Raw genomic sequence first — 17,966 nt, 5'->3', positions numbered from 1 at the left:
ATGTAAATCCAGCACCTTTGGACCAGCAGGTGAAAGCACCCCCTGAGGAGACTATTAGATGAATGGCTCGGCACGCCTGGTCAGCAGAACACTAAGGTGCTTCCACGTAGCAGCGAGCAGGATTTGGAAGGATAGCGAACTTTGAGACGCTCATCAGGGAGGGTTTCTGTGTGAAAGGCAGAGCATAGTAGGACTTTGTTCTGGTCCAACTTTTCTAAGTTATCCAGACATTAACTCTTCACATGATTTATATCCGCGCTGTTAATATGCGCCTTGACGATCAAAGCATACCTTATCCATTTGACCTACGTCCCTGCTTCTAAAATCCAAACCTTTTTAATCACATGAGCTCTGGGAGCTCTGCAACAGAAACAGCAGTACTTTTGACAATGTAGGGATAGGAGAACAAAGGGTGCTATGGGACAGGAGGTAAGGCACATATCAACATTAACTCTGGGAATGGAGTTACAGCATCCGACGGCTGGCTCAAGCTGGTCCCTTTTCTCAGTTCCCTTACTAGGACCCCACTAGTTCCCCAGTACAAGCGAAGAATTCCTACTTTTCTCTGGTGGGTTGAAGGATGGGCTGAGGCACTTGAGAAATTCACTGAAGCTGAGCTTCCAGTCAGCGTTTTCATCTGACAGCTCGATGAGGGCATCTACGCAGAGTCCCCTGAAAGGAAACACAGAGGCATGTTCTGCACAGGCTTCTACCAAGCCATTCCTTCCTCTACTGGCTTCAGAGTACAGACAAGTTAAACCAGTCACTGGCCTCAGAGTATGGATGAGTTAAACCAGTAACAACTAGGAAGGTTCTGAGATGCCAGGAATAAGTGTCTTCTGTAAGAAAGTCTCCCTGATGTAAATAGAAGAAAAACAGACACAAGATGCTCCCTGGCTGGAGAAAGGCTGAGGTGTGGAGGGGCTGGTATTCAGAACAAATCAGGCAGCAGGAATAGCACCCTGCTGACATCTACATGCTGTCACATGAGTACAGATGCAAGCATGGTTCAACCATGAGCAGTCATCGTCTTGTACGCAGGGGCACAGAAAAAGGGAAACCTCTCAAGCTACGATTTCATCTGATGGTTGCACCAGTTCTAATTACAGGCTCCCCATAAGCCGTGTTCTCCCACCGTCTTCCTTGCACTGGATCTAGCTGTCAGGCAAGAGGCGAGTATGGCCCACTGGAAAGATAAATCACTAGGAAACAAAAAAGACAAATTTTCTCTCACCCAACTTACCTCCTGGCTGCAAAACTATTAGGTTCAGTGCAAAAGAGAGTTGGAATGTATGGCCCAACCTGAAGGCTAAGGGTGGGACTGCTCCTTTTGGTGGTATTCACATCCAATCAAGTGAGAAGCCATTTCACATACAGTTACGTTTGCTGATGCTATTTTCCTAACTGCAATTTTCAGTGGTTGTTTTTTTCATCCCTCCCTTTTAACACATCTGGCCCCTGTCCTTCTGGCATCCTGCCCGCTGCCCACCTGAGCAGCTTGTTGGTCTCCTGGTCCATGTAGGTTGTGATGTTGACAGCAGTCTCGTTCTGCTCCACAAACTTCAGGAATTCAGTGGAGTCCAGACGAGAATCGCCATCGTCGAAGTTCTGTAGGAAAAGATGGGAAGACGTGAGAGGGTCTGATCTGCCAACTCAAAGAACCCTTTCCTTTCTCTTCCATAGGTAATTAGCATTTTTGAAGCACTAATGAAGCAGGTTGCATCATCCCTGTTTTGCACAAAAAACAGAGGCTCAGAGACAAACAACATATTCACACTAGCGTCAGAACTGGGAGACCTGGCTCTAGCCTCCTGCTCGCTGGTAAGCTACACTGCCTCGCATCCACCTCCTGTTGCTTGATTTATGGCTCCAACCCCATTTCTTCTCTTTGTTCCAGCAAGCTCCCAGCCTTCTTATATACCTCCTGCCTTAAAGCAGACCAGTTGTGCTCAAGAAGGTGTCAGCTTTCCAATGTGAGTAAATCCAAAGCTGTGCACAGACTCTGACAGTGACAAAAGGGAAAATCACAGGAAGCAATTTTCTGCTGATCCTAAAGAAAGAACAATTTAATGCAACAGCTAAACACCTTGCCACCAGCTTCATAGGGTCCTGACAGGGCTCCTGGCACTGATGAGCAGGATTTTTAGCCCCCATGTCCTGGCTGTACTCCCACTGCAGTAATTGCATTCTGCCTCCCTGTTTGGAGATGTCATATCACAGCGCGGGGCACGCAGCAGGAACTGCTGGGCCCCCTCAGAGACAGCTGCATTGCAGTGAAGAGAAAATGAATTCTGCAGGCAGCCTGCTGCACGAGATGCTGGTCAGCCTCTGCCGTGTGACTCAGGGCAGGTCACTGTGCCTCCCTGAGCAGGGCTTCCAGGAATACTCAGACGCTGCCTGCTGCTATCTCTGGTTCAGGAGACGCATGTAGGACTAGGAAAATATCTGCATGTTCTGTGTATAACTGCCCCGCTAATATATTTCAGCTTCTGCAAGATGTTGAAGTCCTTCTCCCTATTTCTTTTCAAAGTGGCCACAGCTCTCCTAATAACCCACCTGGGGTAAGCTAGTTTTCTTTGCTTTCAAGACAATGCTATGCATTTACCTAATCCCCAAGAGACACTCCAAAACACAGCAGTTTCCCACTACCGGTCTAATCTCTAATGCAGGGTCCTTCAAGGCCAAGGCCTGCCTGGCGTTTGACCCATGTCCCAGTGACTCACACAAGGCACACTTCCAGGAGGGAGAGAGCTACATGCCACATCTGCAAGCTCCTCTGGTCAAGGAGAAAAGGGAAAACCTTCACCTCCTCCTTGCCTCCAGTGTTTATTGCCTGCAGGGCAGGAGTCAGGCCACTCGCGAGGCAGCGCGGAAACTGTGGGCTGGGCGACGCAGGCAGCTCAGGCTCCTTGCTGAAACAAATCTGTATCTGCTTGCGTTCATTTAGCTTGCACTACTTGGATATCTTTGGCTTGCTCCAAACCTTGAATCTGCTCTAAAAGTATTTCAAAGCTCACTGGGCTGTTGACATGGAGGATTACCTTCTGATCAAGAAGGAAACTTTGTCCAGGAAAGGGCATGGCTCTATCATGGAAACTTTTGCCCCCTTGTGCCTGAGATCAGTGCTCCAGAAAAAGGTGGAAAATAAGGGAATATGAAGCTCTCTGCTTCTGAGCTGTGGGATTTCAGCAGCAGGAGGCTGGCAGAGGATGGGTAGGTTGCGCACAGCAGTGGAGCAAGCCCATGGCTGGCTCATGTGTTTTGGCAAACCCTGTGGCCTGAGCAGGTCCCCTGCAATAGAGGTTGAGGACAGCACGTGTGCGAGGGGATGCCAGGGTGCTGGCAGACGCCGGCAGGGTGCTTAAAGCAGTGGCTTCAAGCGAGCTTCCATAGAAGGGGTAGCATTAATGGCTACAAAGACAAAGATGCTCTCTGTAGCATAGGGACTGGCTCCTCTGCCTCACCAGGGGGTGCCATTGCCATGGCAAATTTGCTTGCAGTGTTAAGTCCTGTCAGGCACCATTAATCTCTCACTGTCAACAGCTTATGATTTAAACACTCTCCCCCTTTCCCCACCTGCTCCTCCGGCTCCATCTTGAATGCTTTGAAGTCTTTATCAGGAGCCGGGTGTGAGGGGGAGGGGAGGCAGCAGTGCATGCGGCAGGAGCATGGCAGAAGCGTGTGATCTGTGGGTTATAAAAGGGGTAGGGATAGGGTGAGGTTGACAGGGAGGCAGGAAGGAGAATGGCGTTATTGCTGGGGGCTCACAGGCAGTTCCTTCTCCCTGCAGAGCACCAGGAAACCACCAACTCTCTGTCACAACTAGGCCACACTCCACAGAGACACATATACCCCATGAAGCCCCCAAGCATCCCATCTCCACCTCAACATGGCCTCGGGGCTGTCAGGAACAAAGGTTCTGCAGCACTGCCACAGCTCCCTGCTCCTTATATCTGTATCACCAGCACTCCCACCCACCTTTCCTCCTCTGGCAGTCCTTTGCCCCCTAAGATCAGTTCTTCTCTCCTCTACCAAGGGCAAAGTGGGCCTGTCCATGTTCTTTTCCCCAGGACAGGTCGGGCATCAGGAGACAGAAATGCTCCAGGTCATGTGCAAGTGGCTCCGTCAGTAGCTGCTGCAGGCAGCCCCTAACGCATCACACTGTAGGACACAGCAGGCCTCTCTGACTCCTGTCTCATCAGGCACATCTCAACACTGGAGCCTCTTTCATGGCAGCACTGCTGCTTTATGGTGACAGCTGAAGAAATGGCAGGCTCTACTTGCCTTGAAGTACTTGTCCAGGACTTCACTGTAGTTGCTGCCCTTGGAAAACCAGCCATCCGGGATAATCTCCGCTTCCAGCCACTGGATGACGCGGCGACGAAGCTCGTCCCTGTCCGACTGGTAACAGACAACTGTCGGGTGAGAAAGCAAGGATAAGAGGAACAATGTTGGCAAGGAGACCACAGAGAGATTACAAGAAATAAAAGCCAAGCAGACAGTCCTGATGGCAGTCTGCAGGCCCCTTGGAGGTGATCCACAGCCAGATCAAAGCAGGGCTGCCATGTGCTGCACCGTGGATGGGCTGTGGGTGACACCATGTGGCAAGGCCCGAAAACGACACTCCTGCCAAACTGCCTTCCAGTCCCTGATGCTTGAGGAAAAGGAGCCCAGGGCCAGCTGATTCATCTGAGATTGAGGGAGGAATGCTCTGGTCAATGTCCCTGGGCTTTTCGATGCCAAGCACTCGGCCATGAGACCTCAGGTACCAAAACCCCCTTCTGCTCCAACATTAAGACCAGACTGAGTGAGCTTCCCCTATGCTCTTTCCAAAACTCGAATCTTAGGGCCTAGCATCTCAGGAGATTTTGTTTCTTCAAAATCCTAGCTTGTCCACTCAGACTGCAAATTACAGGGGGTCAAGTTGTGCTTTTTCTCAGAGTACTCCAGTCACAGGTATCATTTTGTATGCTAGTACCAAAAGTGGTATTCAGAAGCAAAACTTAAAGATCATCCAGCTTATTTGCATTGTCACACCCGTCCAGAGGTCAATGGAGAGAGAAGGGGAATCTGTGCACTCGTGCCACTTACACACACTCATGATTTCCTTCTGAATCCAGTGACTACAATCACAACTGGATGGGCTGATAAAAAGAAAAACCCACAGCGTTCACGTTTAATTTTGAGCTTCCTTAAAACTGCTTTGAGGTGATGGCCAGGCTCTGACACGGTCCTTTGCCTTAGGCTTGTATGAGGGTTTGCTCTCATCTCTCCTTGAAAGCTGAAGTTGGTGACTGTACAGCTCCAGGGCTCATAAGCCGTGGATAGGAAAAGGGTACCTTGGTGGAGCGCAGGTCATGGCCCCAAAATCTATAGTCTAGGTGTATAAGGCAACAGATAAGGAGAGAAATCAGGCATTGGGAACCAAACAGACAGCTGATGGGATATGGTTCAGCTACACCTCCTGATTCCCCAACAATATCCCATTCATCATGCAGCGTTGCCCCTTTGCCACTGGGCCCATCAATGAATTGCTCCTGAAACAAAGCCTCCTTTTAAAAGAGTACTCCTGGAGCTGGGGAGAACAGCAGTACAGTTCCTGTATCTTTGATCCCCAAGGAACTACGTGTGTTGTTCCTCAGTCTGGGTGATGAACACAGCTTGAGTCCCTAGGGACAAATTCACCCTTCACTTCACCTTGTATGTACCCAGAGTCCCTAAGACACTCCAGTACAGTTAGGAGTCCAGGAGTACCCAAGAGTAAGAGGACCCAAGAGTAAGGGTGCCCAAGAATAAGGACTAGAAAGGTACCCAAGAGTAAGGACCCGAGCTCTCATATTTCAGCTGATCTATCACCTCAGGCTCTGCTACAGCCAGTGCAGAAGCATCACTTATACACAGAGCTGTGCCACTCCCCCAGCAGACCTTCCTTCCCAGTCCTATTCTCAAATACACACAGACTCCAGCCAGACAAGGAGACGGATTCTTACCTGGACTCGCAGCTGGATTCTCAGACTTCTTCTCTGTTAAAGGAAAGATAGAAGAGGACATTTCTGATTCAACATGAAGCAATATGGACTTCTTCCTATCCTCGGTGCCACTTGGGCAAGAGCAGAGGAACATGGGAGCTTTTGGAAACACGAGGACCACAGAGATGAGGAAGGGACTGGAGCAACTGTCATACGAGGGGAGGAAGGCTGCATCTGTTCAGCATGGAGAAGGCTCAGGAGGGATTTCATCAATTTGTTTAAATTTGATGGGCAGGAGTGAAAAAGACTGAGCCATACTCTTCCCCACGGTGTCCAGTGACAGGAAAACGGGTAGTGGGTGCATATTTAAAAACTTGAAATTCCATCTGAACATAAGGAAACACTTTTTTCACTGTGAGGCTGGTTGAAGATCGGAACAGGTTGCTCAAAAGAGGTTGTATAGTCTCTCTCCTTGGAAATACTCAAAATCCAAGCGGACATAGTCCAGGACAACCTGCTCTAGCTGACCCTGCTCGAGCAGAGGGTTTGACCAGCTGATCTCCAGAGGTTCTTTCCAACTTGAACTGTCCTGTAGCTCTGAGTTACTTCCTATCAATAGGCTATGTTTGGTTTTGGCAGTGGCTTTGCTCAAGCAGTAAGGAGGTGAGGCAGTTCAGACCTGCGCTACTTCTCCATTTTCACCTGTTCATTCCTGAAACTGCTCTTTTAACAGAGGCTTCTTGCATTCAGGAGAGAGGCATGTGCAAGGTGTGAGGATGAGTTAAACAGCTGTACCCATGAGGCAAAATCCTTGCTCCTGAAGTTCTTGAGGTCCCTCATGAACATGGATGGCAGTATGGGTTGTGGAGGTTTATCCTAAGTCTGACGTGGATACAGGACTTGAACGTATATGAAATAACTTTGCTGGCAACACTAAACTGGGAGAAGACATAGATGGTAGAAAGGCTTTGCAGAGAGATCATGACAAATTAGAGGGCTGGGCAATCACCAACCACACGTAGTTTACTAAGAGCAAATACTATATTCTGCACCTGGGACAAGGCAACCCTGGCTATATGCACAGACTGGGGACGAGAAGCTGGAGAGCAGCCCCACAGAAAGGGATGTGGGGGTTCTGGACGATGTCAAGTTGAATGTGAGTCAGCAGTGCGCCCTGGCAGCCCAAAGGGCCAACCGTACCCTGGGGTGCATCAGGCCCAGCACTGCCAGCCAGGCAGGGGGAGGGGCCGTCCCATTCTGCTCTGTGCTCTGCAGCCTCACCTCGAGCATGGCTGCAGCTTTGGGTGCCAGGACATACAAAGGACATAAAACTGTGAGAGAGCATCCAAAGGAGGGCTACAAATGTGGTAAAGGGTATGGAGGCCAAGGTGTATGGAGAGAGGCTGTCCAGGGCAGTGGGCACGGCCTCAAGCTGCCAGAGTTCAAGAAGGGTTTGGACATCACTCTCAGAGATAGCGTCTGAACTTTGGGTGGTGCTGTGTGGGGTCAGGAGTCAGACTTGGTGACGCTTATGGGTCCCTTCCAACTCAGAATATTCTATGATTCTATGCCTTAGCTCCTTGTCCTTGTCTGAGATTATGTTGTTGGTATGCCTATCCGCAGGTCTGCTACGAGCATTCCTTTACCTGGCCATACATCTTGTTGATCCTAGTCCTCATCTTGGGACCGCCTTCCCACCTTGATATCCCTACAGACTTGTCTGGAAATTTCTGGCCTACGGACCCTGGTTACCACCACCAGATCTGATCCTGATGTCACAAGTCAGCATCAGACCTAGTTCATCCTAACAAACGTGCCTGGTGATCTGGATACAGTTGAACCTGGGTACCTTTTCCAGGCTTGCTCTGTTTACCTTGGCTGGCAGTTTCAGGACAGGGTCCTGGTTGGCAAGGCCTCTGCTTTGCCCTGATATCACACACTGGTCTCTCAGCTCTCCGCCCTTTAAAGTAGCTGTTCCTTGCTGCTCCCTGACACAGGGTTACCTTTACAGTGGCCATCGTAATCCACTTGGATCTTGGAGCCAGTGAGGCAGGCATCACGGTGCAGCTCACAATGGTTCAGGTACGTCTTGCCATTGCTACCACACACGGGCCTCTTGTGAGGTTTGCATTGCTGTGAGAAAGCCAGAGATGAGAGCTTTTACCTGCCCCTTGGGGGCAGCAATAAGGAGCAGGCACATCCCAGGGTCAGCCCAGCCCAAAAAGCTTTCAAACCCTCCCATCGCCTCCCCAGAAAAAGCCACGTGGAGAAGACTGTAGATGTAGATTCAAAGGCTTCCCCACGTCCCCTCCCCAGTCAGCAACACCACAGGAGGAGTATCCCAGAAGCAGAGCACAGCAGAAAAATCAAAACTCAGTGTAAACACTGAATGCAGTCTGACAGCTGCAGCGCTATGTGCAGTGAACGTGTCCGTCCCAGGGTGTGCCCTTTTGCTTGCTCAGCTCTGTTACAGCTCTCTGTAGGCTCTACTCCACCTTTCAGCCTCTGAATTTAGCCCAAGTTGCCAGCCAGCAGCGGACAGCTCAACCTACAGCAGAGTGAGAGCTCACCAGTGCCACCACGCAAGGTGCAGGCTTCTTTCTTCTGCCTCATTCAGCCTGGCCAAGCCTGGCCAGACAACAGACTCCTCACCTGCTAAGGGAACATTTCTCTCCCCAGAGCCAGAGCTGGCTGCGTCTGAGCTGCGGGCTGGGTGGGAGGCAGGAGCACAGAGCCCATTCCCAGGAGCCAGGCAGGAGCAGTTTGAAAGCGTGGAGCAGAGCGGAGCAGGGAGACCCTGTCTCCACAGCTGGGAAAGGCTTTTCTAATCATCTCCGGCTCCCTGCTGGAGGCAACTATTCATGCTCACAGCACTCCACCACAATTATTTCCATTTTACAAAAGCTGATTTTTTAGTAGGGTGCTTGTAACCTCCTCAAACAAGCCTCTGGGGAGGGAAAGCTGTCTTGGAGCTTGCAAATTCTCCTTCAGTGCCCTCCACAGCCATCTGGGTATCAATACCCCACTAAGCTCTCCCAACAAAAGACCTCCAGCCAAGTCTGCCATGCTCGTAAATACTCGGTGTGAGCAGCACAGCTGCAAGTCCAAGACAATGCACACGCTGCTGGGCTCCTCCATCACACCACACAGTGAAAGGCCCTGCTGTTTGAAGAGCTGCTGTGAATTTGCAGCTGCTCCAAACCAGCCTTTGTGATGCCCCCGGTGACTGAAGTGCAGCCCAAGGGCCGGACGGTGCAGGAGCTGCTCTGTCCCCATACCTCAATGCAGAGGCAGGTTGGCTCTCCCTTCTCGGTCACGGCACATTCCCGCCCAGCTCCACAGAAAACATTGGCACAGATTTTGGATTTGCTCCTTGGCTCTTCCTGCAAGACATAAAAAAAGAGACATGGAATACATCAAGTCAGCCAAACCAGCAGCAGCACTCCTCAACGCAGCTGCAAAATACAATACATGTAAATTCTATGCTGGAGCACAGAGCACCAAGCCGGAAAGGCACAGACGACAGAACAGGACAGACGTGACGGCAGAAGATGGACAGCTCAGACAATAACCAGGGGCAGAAACAGGAGCTGGGGCTACAGCGCCAGCAGTTAAGGCTTTCCTTGAGGTCATTCCTGGAAAATCACCTAGGAGAACTGGAGCGAACACGAGCAAAAGAACATCTAGCACAAATGGCAAGAGTAATGCCCTCGAGGCAAGGACTGCTGCCTTTGAATTTTCTTCACGGGGGGCACGCAGCAGAAACGTCTTTGCTCGAGACATTTAAGAATAAGGTGAACAAGACCCTGGAGAAAGGTGTGATACCAAACAGAAGGAAAAAATTGCCATCAGGCACCAGATAATGCCCCAGAAGAGAACAACACACATCTGCACGGCCCATTATCTTGCCCCCACTGGTCAAGACTTAAATGTTTCAGAGAAGAAACATTGCCATGGATAATTATACAGTAACCTTCTCACAGAGAGGAGTTCTTCCTGGTCTCTGACAGCTAGCGGTTGACTCCTGCCCTGCAGAACAAATTTTGCACTTCAGTTTTCTCCTGGTTGTCACAAGTACTCTTGTTGTTCATGCCTATGTCAAATCCTTTTCTTTTCTTTTTTTTTTTTTTCCAAGTTCCACTGCATTCCTGAACTGTTGACAGCTATCAGGGAGGATTTCCACAGGTTAACCATGTTTTCAAAAATAACACCATTTCCTTCTATCAGTCTAAGCTCTCTTTTTACTCAGACTCATAAAGGAGTAGATGGTTCCAGGGGATCCAACTTTGAGACTGTGATTTTAATTCATCCTTTGCCATTCATTTCTTCTGTGACTCTTATTTCATCTAACAATTCCCACCTAGAAGTTAAGTGTCCTGTTCAGGGTTGTCATCTACCTTCCACAACAGACTGCCATCAGTCAGAAGTCTGAGGAATGTAAAATAAGCACCAAGATAGCCTGATCCCATCTGCTTTCTAATACACAAAGCCTTTTCCCCTTCCAATCTGAGAACCACTCTTTACTTCTGCTCACCGTGTTATCTTTGTACCTCCAACATATATCTTTGCAAACAGATGATCAAAAAGGAGCAGAATCTGCCTGAAGAGCGTTATTGATACGTATAATGACAAACGCTGAGCACACCTTTTTTCTTCTGCCACCTCTTTATCCCAACTTTTTAAATTTTTTTTGCTTTCAAAGCACAATTTCATAGCAAGTTGCTGCTTTCATTGAACGGTCCCCAGTGACAGCTGGAGCATTTTCTGAGTGACTTTGCCCTGGCCTTCAGAATAATTCACCTGCTGGCCTGCTGCGCACTCATCCAGCCCAAAGAGCGCACAGCTGGGACAGTAACCAAGACAGTGTTGAAAGAATGGAGGATGACGGCGGGGACTGTGAATGAGGCTTCACAGTCTCCACCAGACTCTCTGGTGGCCTCCCAAGTGCTACCAGCATCTCCAACCATGCCACGCTGGCTTTCTACAAAGCTCCCCTTGTTGGGGCCACGTGAGCCCAGACAGCGAGGGGAAGGCACAAGAGCAGTGGGCATAGAGCGAGGGTGCTTCATCAGGAGTAAAAATCTTTTCTGCTATCAGCAGCAACTGCAACTCTTCTTCCTGTTTTGGTATCACCATGTGGAAATCTGCAAAACAACTGGGACCCTCATATTATTTTGTCCCGTCCCTGGACACACTCAAGGTCGGGCTGGACCTGGGGTTCTGAGCAACGTGATCTAGCTGTAGGTGGCCCTGTTCCTTGCAGGGAGTCAGACTAGATGACCATTAAAGGTCCCTTCCAACTCAAACGATTCTCTGATTCTATAACGCTCTGCGTGGTTTCCTGTAAAATCAAGGCTTCACACTTTCACTCTGCCTGATGTGCAAGGAAATCAAAGTGCTGTGGAGCAGTGACACAAAAGCTCCTTTGGGAAGCAATCTGATACATTATACAAGTCTGAGCACCACACCGATAAGGCAAAACTCAAGGGCAACAGGATGATGCCTGGGGTTGCAAGACTCTCACAGATTCTCGTGCCACAGACTGACAAAGGGGTATGGATGTAAGCTGTGCCACTGGCTAACAGCACTGTCTGCACAGCTCCTAATCCAACTCAATACACCATCCAGCCACAAAACTTTAACGCTTCATCAGCTGTTGTCTCAGCAACGTCTCCTCCTTAACACAGGAAGATCTGGAGACACAAGGCACAGAAAACTATGACAAGAAGCCATAGCTCCTGACTTCCAAGACCTCCCTCCTTGCTGTTGTGGGGCTGCAGGGAGAAACACGATGTGTTGCAGCACTCAAAGAGAGAGCTGAGTGCTGAGAAAAAACTTGGCTTGTGCATTCCATGCCATTACCCAAGCGTACCTCTGGGCAAAACAGTTTTTGCAGAAAGTGCCAGGAGAGCAGGTCCCATGTACACTGGAGGGAGCACAGGGCAGGCAGTCCGTCACCTGAAGCCATTTGTGCTGCTGGCTCTGGCAGCACATTTCTCCCACTGCTCCCATTTGGGACTAACGAGCAAACCTGACCCAATTCCTGCGGCAACCCTGGGTTCTCTAACGCTCTGGTGTGACAGGGCGGAAATCTGGCAGCAGTGTAAACGGAACAGATTAGAAGGGAACAAGCAAGCACCCCCAGCACTGGGATGCCCGTGAACAGGCAGTCCAATAAACACTGCAATTTCTCTTTATTAGGTCTATTGCTTCAGGGCATCTACAGAGCTCTGGAAGAAACCCCACACAAACAACCTTTAAGTCTCACTTGGAAGGTTTGTTTTCAGTCATCAGAGATAAGCTCAGTGCGTGGGTTTTGAACCATGCTAGATCACGCCGCATCAAACCTACCTCCCCAGGCAACATTACAGTTAGGATGGCAGAGGACTGCAGGGCGATCTGTATGCCCCATTCTAGGAGGAAACCTGCCATCAAGTTGCAGAAGCCATTGCATCAGGCCCAGCTGCACCCTTCCTCGGCTTTGTGCCACCTGGTCCCAAAGCGGCACCATCCGCATCCACCACCACTCCCAAAAGCCTCTCTCCCTGGCTTCTGGAAGGTGCAGGTACATGTCTGGCAGCTCGGAGCAGCAGAGGTGTCCACGGGCAGCTCAGAAGGCCTGAAAACGGGCATTCCCCAAAGCAATCAGGCAAAGAGGAAAGGAGAAAAGGTCAGGTTTGTGAGGCAGAGCCTGGGCCAGTGCTGGATTCCTCAGGGGCCTGCAACCAGACACACGTCCCCAACACTGACAACTACTTATTGAAAAGGTGTCAGCATGAGTTCTGCACTAGATGTAAAGGGGCCCAGAGCCATTAAACTTTCAGGCGGCCTGTTCCTCCTCCTCCCTGCGGTTCCGAAGCCCTTCTGCGAGTAGCAGAACTAATGATGCCCAGCCTCCAGCAGCTCTCTGCACAGCCCGCCTGTCAGCCAGCACAGGGCAGCTCATGAGCTCCTTCCTCGGGGGCTGATCCATGGGCCCCTCTCATTAAGTCGGTCACCCAGAGCCACAGGAACAGCTGGGTCCTGTCATCTCAGAGGCCTCAACCGCTCCATCAGTGGGGGTGGAAACTGGCTGATGGATTGGAGAGCTGCTGGAGGTGAGGGGCAGGCGGGCACTGACAGCATCCCAGCACCGCTCTGCCTCCTGGGGGATCTGGGAGAAAAGTAATTCCTTTGCAGTCTCGCTAATGGGAAACATGCTGGAGCATATATTTCCACCCGTGCTGGATACCACGGCACGTTCCCAGAAAACCTAGATGTGAGAGGAGGGGACCTGCAGCTCCTGGAGCTTGGAGGAGCACACTGGGGTGCAGAGGTTCAGGCCAGCTGAACAGGAGCACACCTCAAGCACAGTGGACGCTGCATGGCAGAGAGCACAGCCCAGCCCAGCAGCCAGGCCTTCCTCGTGTCCCACATGAGCAGGCAGGAGCCTGCAAGGAGAGGGAGGCAGGAACTGGAGGAAGGAGGCTTTTCTCCCAGTAACCTAATAAAGAGGAGAAAGTCATCTGCCAAACAGCTGATTTCTCTTCCAGTGAGATGCTGCTAGCAGTGAGGAGCCAGGCACACCTCTCACAGGGATTCCTCTGTGCTAGGGCTGTCTTCCCTTTTAAGCTGGAAGGAATGTCTGCGTTCTGGCCCCTACAACTTCTTATTTTCCATCACAAGGCAATGACCGGTGAGGCCCCATAAGGGGAACAATGACACGGGAGTCTGGGAAAGAGGAAATCTCTGCCACAAACAAGTCTGGAAAATGGCTGCTGGAAGGCAGGGAGGCTGTGCCTGGCATTGCTCTCACTGTAGCAGCCTCGCTCTGCCGCTCACCCTAAAAATCCCTTCGTAGTCACAGCCCTGAACATAACATGGGTCCAAACCATGCTGCCTCGCAGCACTCCTCCCTCTGCCCATCCTCACAGCCCTCCTGGAGCAGACAACTGGATTCCCTAGCACCACAGCCCCCAGCCTGCAGCCCCCACAGTTGAGATTAATGAAGTTAATCTCATGGGGTCTGCAAGGTGAGATTGGCATCCTCATCCTCCTGGGACAGACTGGAAAAGAGACGGGAGGCGATTTGCTCAAGAGCTGCCTACGGCAGGGGTTCAGCTCCCCTCTCTTCCTGGTCTGGGGCCAGGACTACGCTGCAATGTGACAGACAAGCCACAGTCCCTGCTGGAGCACAGCTCTCCCTCCCAGACCCCAGATGCCCAAGGCCAGGCTCTGTTTGGTTACAGATGGACTTCTGGGAACCACAATTCTCCATCCTGTTTTGCTTAAACCATAAAAGCATGGCCAGCATTAACTCCTGAATGTCAGCAGGAGGGGACAGCATTCAGAACAAGTCATAGCGCCTAGGAGCAGGCAGAGGAAGCCCTTACTGTCAGGGGAAGGAAGAAGAGGAGGAGGAGCACGGGCTCCTTGGGACAGGCAGAGATGGAACGTTTGTCCCTGGCTTCCCAGCCTAAGCAGCCTCATAACTCCTCCTGTTAAGAAGCACAGACCACATCCCCTACGCCCCTCTCCAAGCACACCCAGTCTCAGCAGTAAGAGGAAGCTTTCCCTGCCAGCAGCATTTTCCAAAGGGAAAGGGTGCTTTCCCTTCCCCAGCAGAATGCAAGAAGTTCCAGCCCACAGAGCTCAGCACCAGAGCCCTAACACCCTCTGCCCATTTTGGAGTGTACTCACTCCGTGGTCCTCCCTCGCTACCCAACATGAGGCTGCTCACACCATATACGACCAACCTCACATCCTCTCTTTCAGCCCCTAAGTCTCTGGCAGGCTGCAGTTCTTACTGGGACAGGCTGTCTCTCCTTTATCTTTCAGCATCCCCATTTACCCGCTCTCAGAGGCCACCAGGATGGTGTTTGCAGTGATTAATTTCCAAACAGGACCCAGACCTTCCACATTTCTCAGCCATCACTTGGCTCCAAACAGAGGGAAGAGTGAGATGAGCAAGTTAGGATTTACAACTCTATGGCATCTCCTCACCTCTTCCAGTAAGTGGAAGCACAAGAGGAACACAGAGAGCCGAAAGCACTGAGGTTTGCTAGCAGCCTCAGGCTTCTTGCAAAAGAGACCCCAGTAATTTTGTTTCCATCGCTGACACAACGCTGTGATGATTCTCATTCCCAGCTCTACGCCTTGGTCCTGGCTTTACCCAACTCCTGCCACTGCACATTACGAAAAACCAATGGAAACTGCTATGGAATGGAGGGAAGTACTGAGTCAGCTTCCTTGCGGGAAGGAGGTGAGAATAGCATTGGGCACAAGCCAGTTTCACACTTCCCATTTTCTAGCCTTGGTCACAGACTTGCTCAGCTCCTTGCTGATGCAAAGCCAGTTTGAGGTGGTTATCAGACTAACAGGAAGATCTGAAAGCAGAAGCAGGGTAAAAGAAAGCTGCAAGGACACAGAAGTTTGGGAAGGCTGGGCCACTATCCTGGAGCCTGCTCATCTATCAGTGGTACCCCTGCCAAAAGGGCACAGCTCCGTCAGAAGTTAAATGGTGTCCCTGTAGTCAGAGGGAGCTGAAGGCAAGTCAGTCAAAACTCTGCTGCCTTAGAACCTTCAAAGTGCAAACCAGGGTCTCAGGAGGTGGGCAGACGCAAAGCAAGCTCTCCGGGTTCTTGTAACCTCTGTTTTTACTACTGAATACCTGACAGCTGGCAGAAGATCACGTGCGACTCCTCGTCGGTACTGGAAAGAGGAGTGGAAAAAATGCTGTAAAAATGAAGTCAAAAGCTTTGCTACAGGAGGAAGGAGGGGAGGGCTGAGCAAGCACACGAGGTGCAGTGAATGGTAGTGCACATGCATCGGGGACAATCCTCTGATCAAGAAGCAAGAAAAGCGATCAACAATTTCCTGTCATTCCTAAGGCTGGGGAATGATTTTCAGGCAGAGGGCTAATTCACTGGAAAACGCAGTCTGAGGCTGATCAAAATTATTTGCAAATTTGTACCTAGCAAGGGCAAAAGTTTCAATCCCCAAACAGTTTCTAATATGAACTGCTCTTCCTTTTTTAATTTTAAAATGTGTTTCATGAAGTGCTGCATGCAGACTTGAAGGTTCAAGAAAGCAAAATAAAAACACATTTTGGTGAGATTAACTTCTTTTTGTTCGGTCAGTTCTGGTTTATGTTGAGAATAAAAGAAGAATTTCAACTGATCCGAAATGAATTTTTTGTTTTGACTCTTTGATTCAGCTAAAGAATGAGAAAAAGTCAATTATTCCCATGGCTTTATTCCTAAAATATCACCGCTTGGTGTCTAAAGCGACTTATTCTTCCCGTTCTTTCATCTCCTTCCATCTGGCCCTTTGTGACAGCGTCTGGAAATAACGAAGATCTGTTGCAGACAGCCCTTTCCCCGCTCTCCGCAATCACGGAATTTTTTCCTGTCTAGCTTGGAAGACTGTTGATGCTGACTCCCATGGCTTGACTTTGAAAAAACAAACAGAAAGACAAAGCCCCAGTTCCCTTTGGTGGCTGCAATAACCCAAATAGATGCTGCTGTGGGGAAAGCATCCTCTCCTCTGAGTCACTCCAGCAATGCAAACAGCGTTGATCTAACGAGGCAGCTCTCAGACAGAATTTTACTGGGGAAACTCCCCTCCCCAGCTCAGCCCCTTTCTGATGCTCAGCACCATCTCATAGGTCCTGCCTCTCAGACCTGAGCAGCCTGTGCCCATCTCAGTCCTGGCAGCGACCCAAGCACTCGCCTGTCCCTTTTTCCACTGCTCTGGAGGCAGCAAGGAGGCTCTGGGGACTTGCTGCCAGTCCTTGGGGTAGAGGACCAAGCACTGCGAGTGACCCTGAGGCTCTCTGCACTTCCTGGAGCCCCTGCTCCTGGAAGAGAGATCACTGCCTGAACTGCCTCCAAAACCACGAGCTCTTCTCTAGCACTTCTTGAACTCAGCCCAGGATGTTTTGCTTTCTGCCCTGTGGCCTGGCTGGGCTGCGTTTTGGAGATGAAAAGCTATGAGCATGCACAGCTCCAGCATCCTTATGCATTCCTGGCTTGCTGGCTTTCCTCAAAACCACTGTGGGTGCTGTGGGGCTGCCTGCCTGCCCAGCAAGAGGGCTGTGGCTCTGCTGGATGGCATGCTGTGGGAGCGTATGGGCAATCCTCTTTTTGTGTTTGGGGTAAGAATCTGGGGTTTGTTTTTTTTGGTCAAAAAGGAAATGTAACAAATCTCCACTGTTTTTCACTTGGACAACATGCCTGTGTTCTCCCTAGGGGGTCGAGGTGCTGCTCTCCCAAGGCACTGCTCTTAACGGCCCTCCCACAACACTCCTCACCACAAACACTTGCCATTGGGTGACACAGTCCTTGCAAAGCTTCCCACGGGATCACACACGGGGCAGAGAGGCACCTCCTGGATCATTCTCCAGCTCCATGCCACCAGTGGCCCCTCTGCATACAACTCTGCTCACATGACACCACATAAAGGATGTTATTCTTTGCCTTTCTCATACCCATTGAAAGGCTGACCTCAAAACCCTCTTACAGCTACGAGCTTTCTTCTAATGCCATCTGACTGTATTCATAACCAGCTCACACCTGTTTGCTCACAGACTAATTCTATGCTTTGACATAAACAACACATCTCCCTCTTGACATTTCATTCTCCCATCATACTCACTATGAAGTAGGAAAATACATAGCTGTAACGGATGTCTACCTTAATAAATAATGCTCTTTTATAAAAGTAGTATGTGTTTTGACTGTTATCAATAACATTTTTAAAGAAGCAGGGGATAGAAAAATCTTCTATTGCAATGGAAACACGGGGGACTGGAAAAACTAAGGCTGAAAATGCGCAGTATAACCCCATTTTACGGTCAGAAGAGGGCAAATAAAAGTTTCAAAGCTGCATTCATTATTTTTGTTATGATGCAAGCTCAGCCAAGATGATAATCAGGAAGATAAGTCACGTCTGCCAAATTCCAAATTTCTTCCAAAAAGTAATCCTTCAAACAACCAGATGTGACACACAAAATTAGGG

The 17,966-nt window shown here is 50.1% G+C and overlaps 1 protein-coding gene across 1 annotated transcript in view; it reads right to left on the bottom strand.

The window, feature by feature from the left end:
* FSTL1 (follistatin like 1) overlaps positions 1-17,966 on the bottom strand; it is a 44,233-nt gene that overhangs the window by 5,884 nt on the left and 20,383 nt on the right. Inside the window, exons 3-8 of the mRNA XM_021397527.1 lie at positions 9,248-9,352; positions 7,973-8,102; positions 5,991-6,023; positions 4,285-4,415; positions 1,490-1,608; positions 560-672 (exon numbers count right to left, since the gene is read on the bottom strand). Coding sequence (XP_021253202.1) covers positions 560-672; positions 1,490-1,608; positions 4,285-4,415; positions 5,991-6,023; positions 7,973-8,102; positions 9,248-9,352 — 631 coding nt within the window. The remainder of the gene's footprint in view (positions 1-559; positions 673-1,489; positions 1,609-4,284; positions 4,416-5,990; positions 6,024-7,972; positions 8,103-9,247; positions 9,353-17,966) is intronic.

This window comes from Numida meleagris, chromosome 1, assembly GCF_002078875.1.
Source record: "Numida meleagris isolate 19003 breed g44 Domestic line chromosome 1, NumMel1.0, whole genome shotgun sequence".
Lineage (NCBI taxonomy): Eukaryota > Metazoa > Chordata > Aves > Galliformes > Numididae > Numida > Numida meleagris.
Note: the sequence above shows the minus strand (reverse complement) of the source record. Positions and strands in the feature narration are given on the sequence as shown.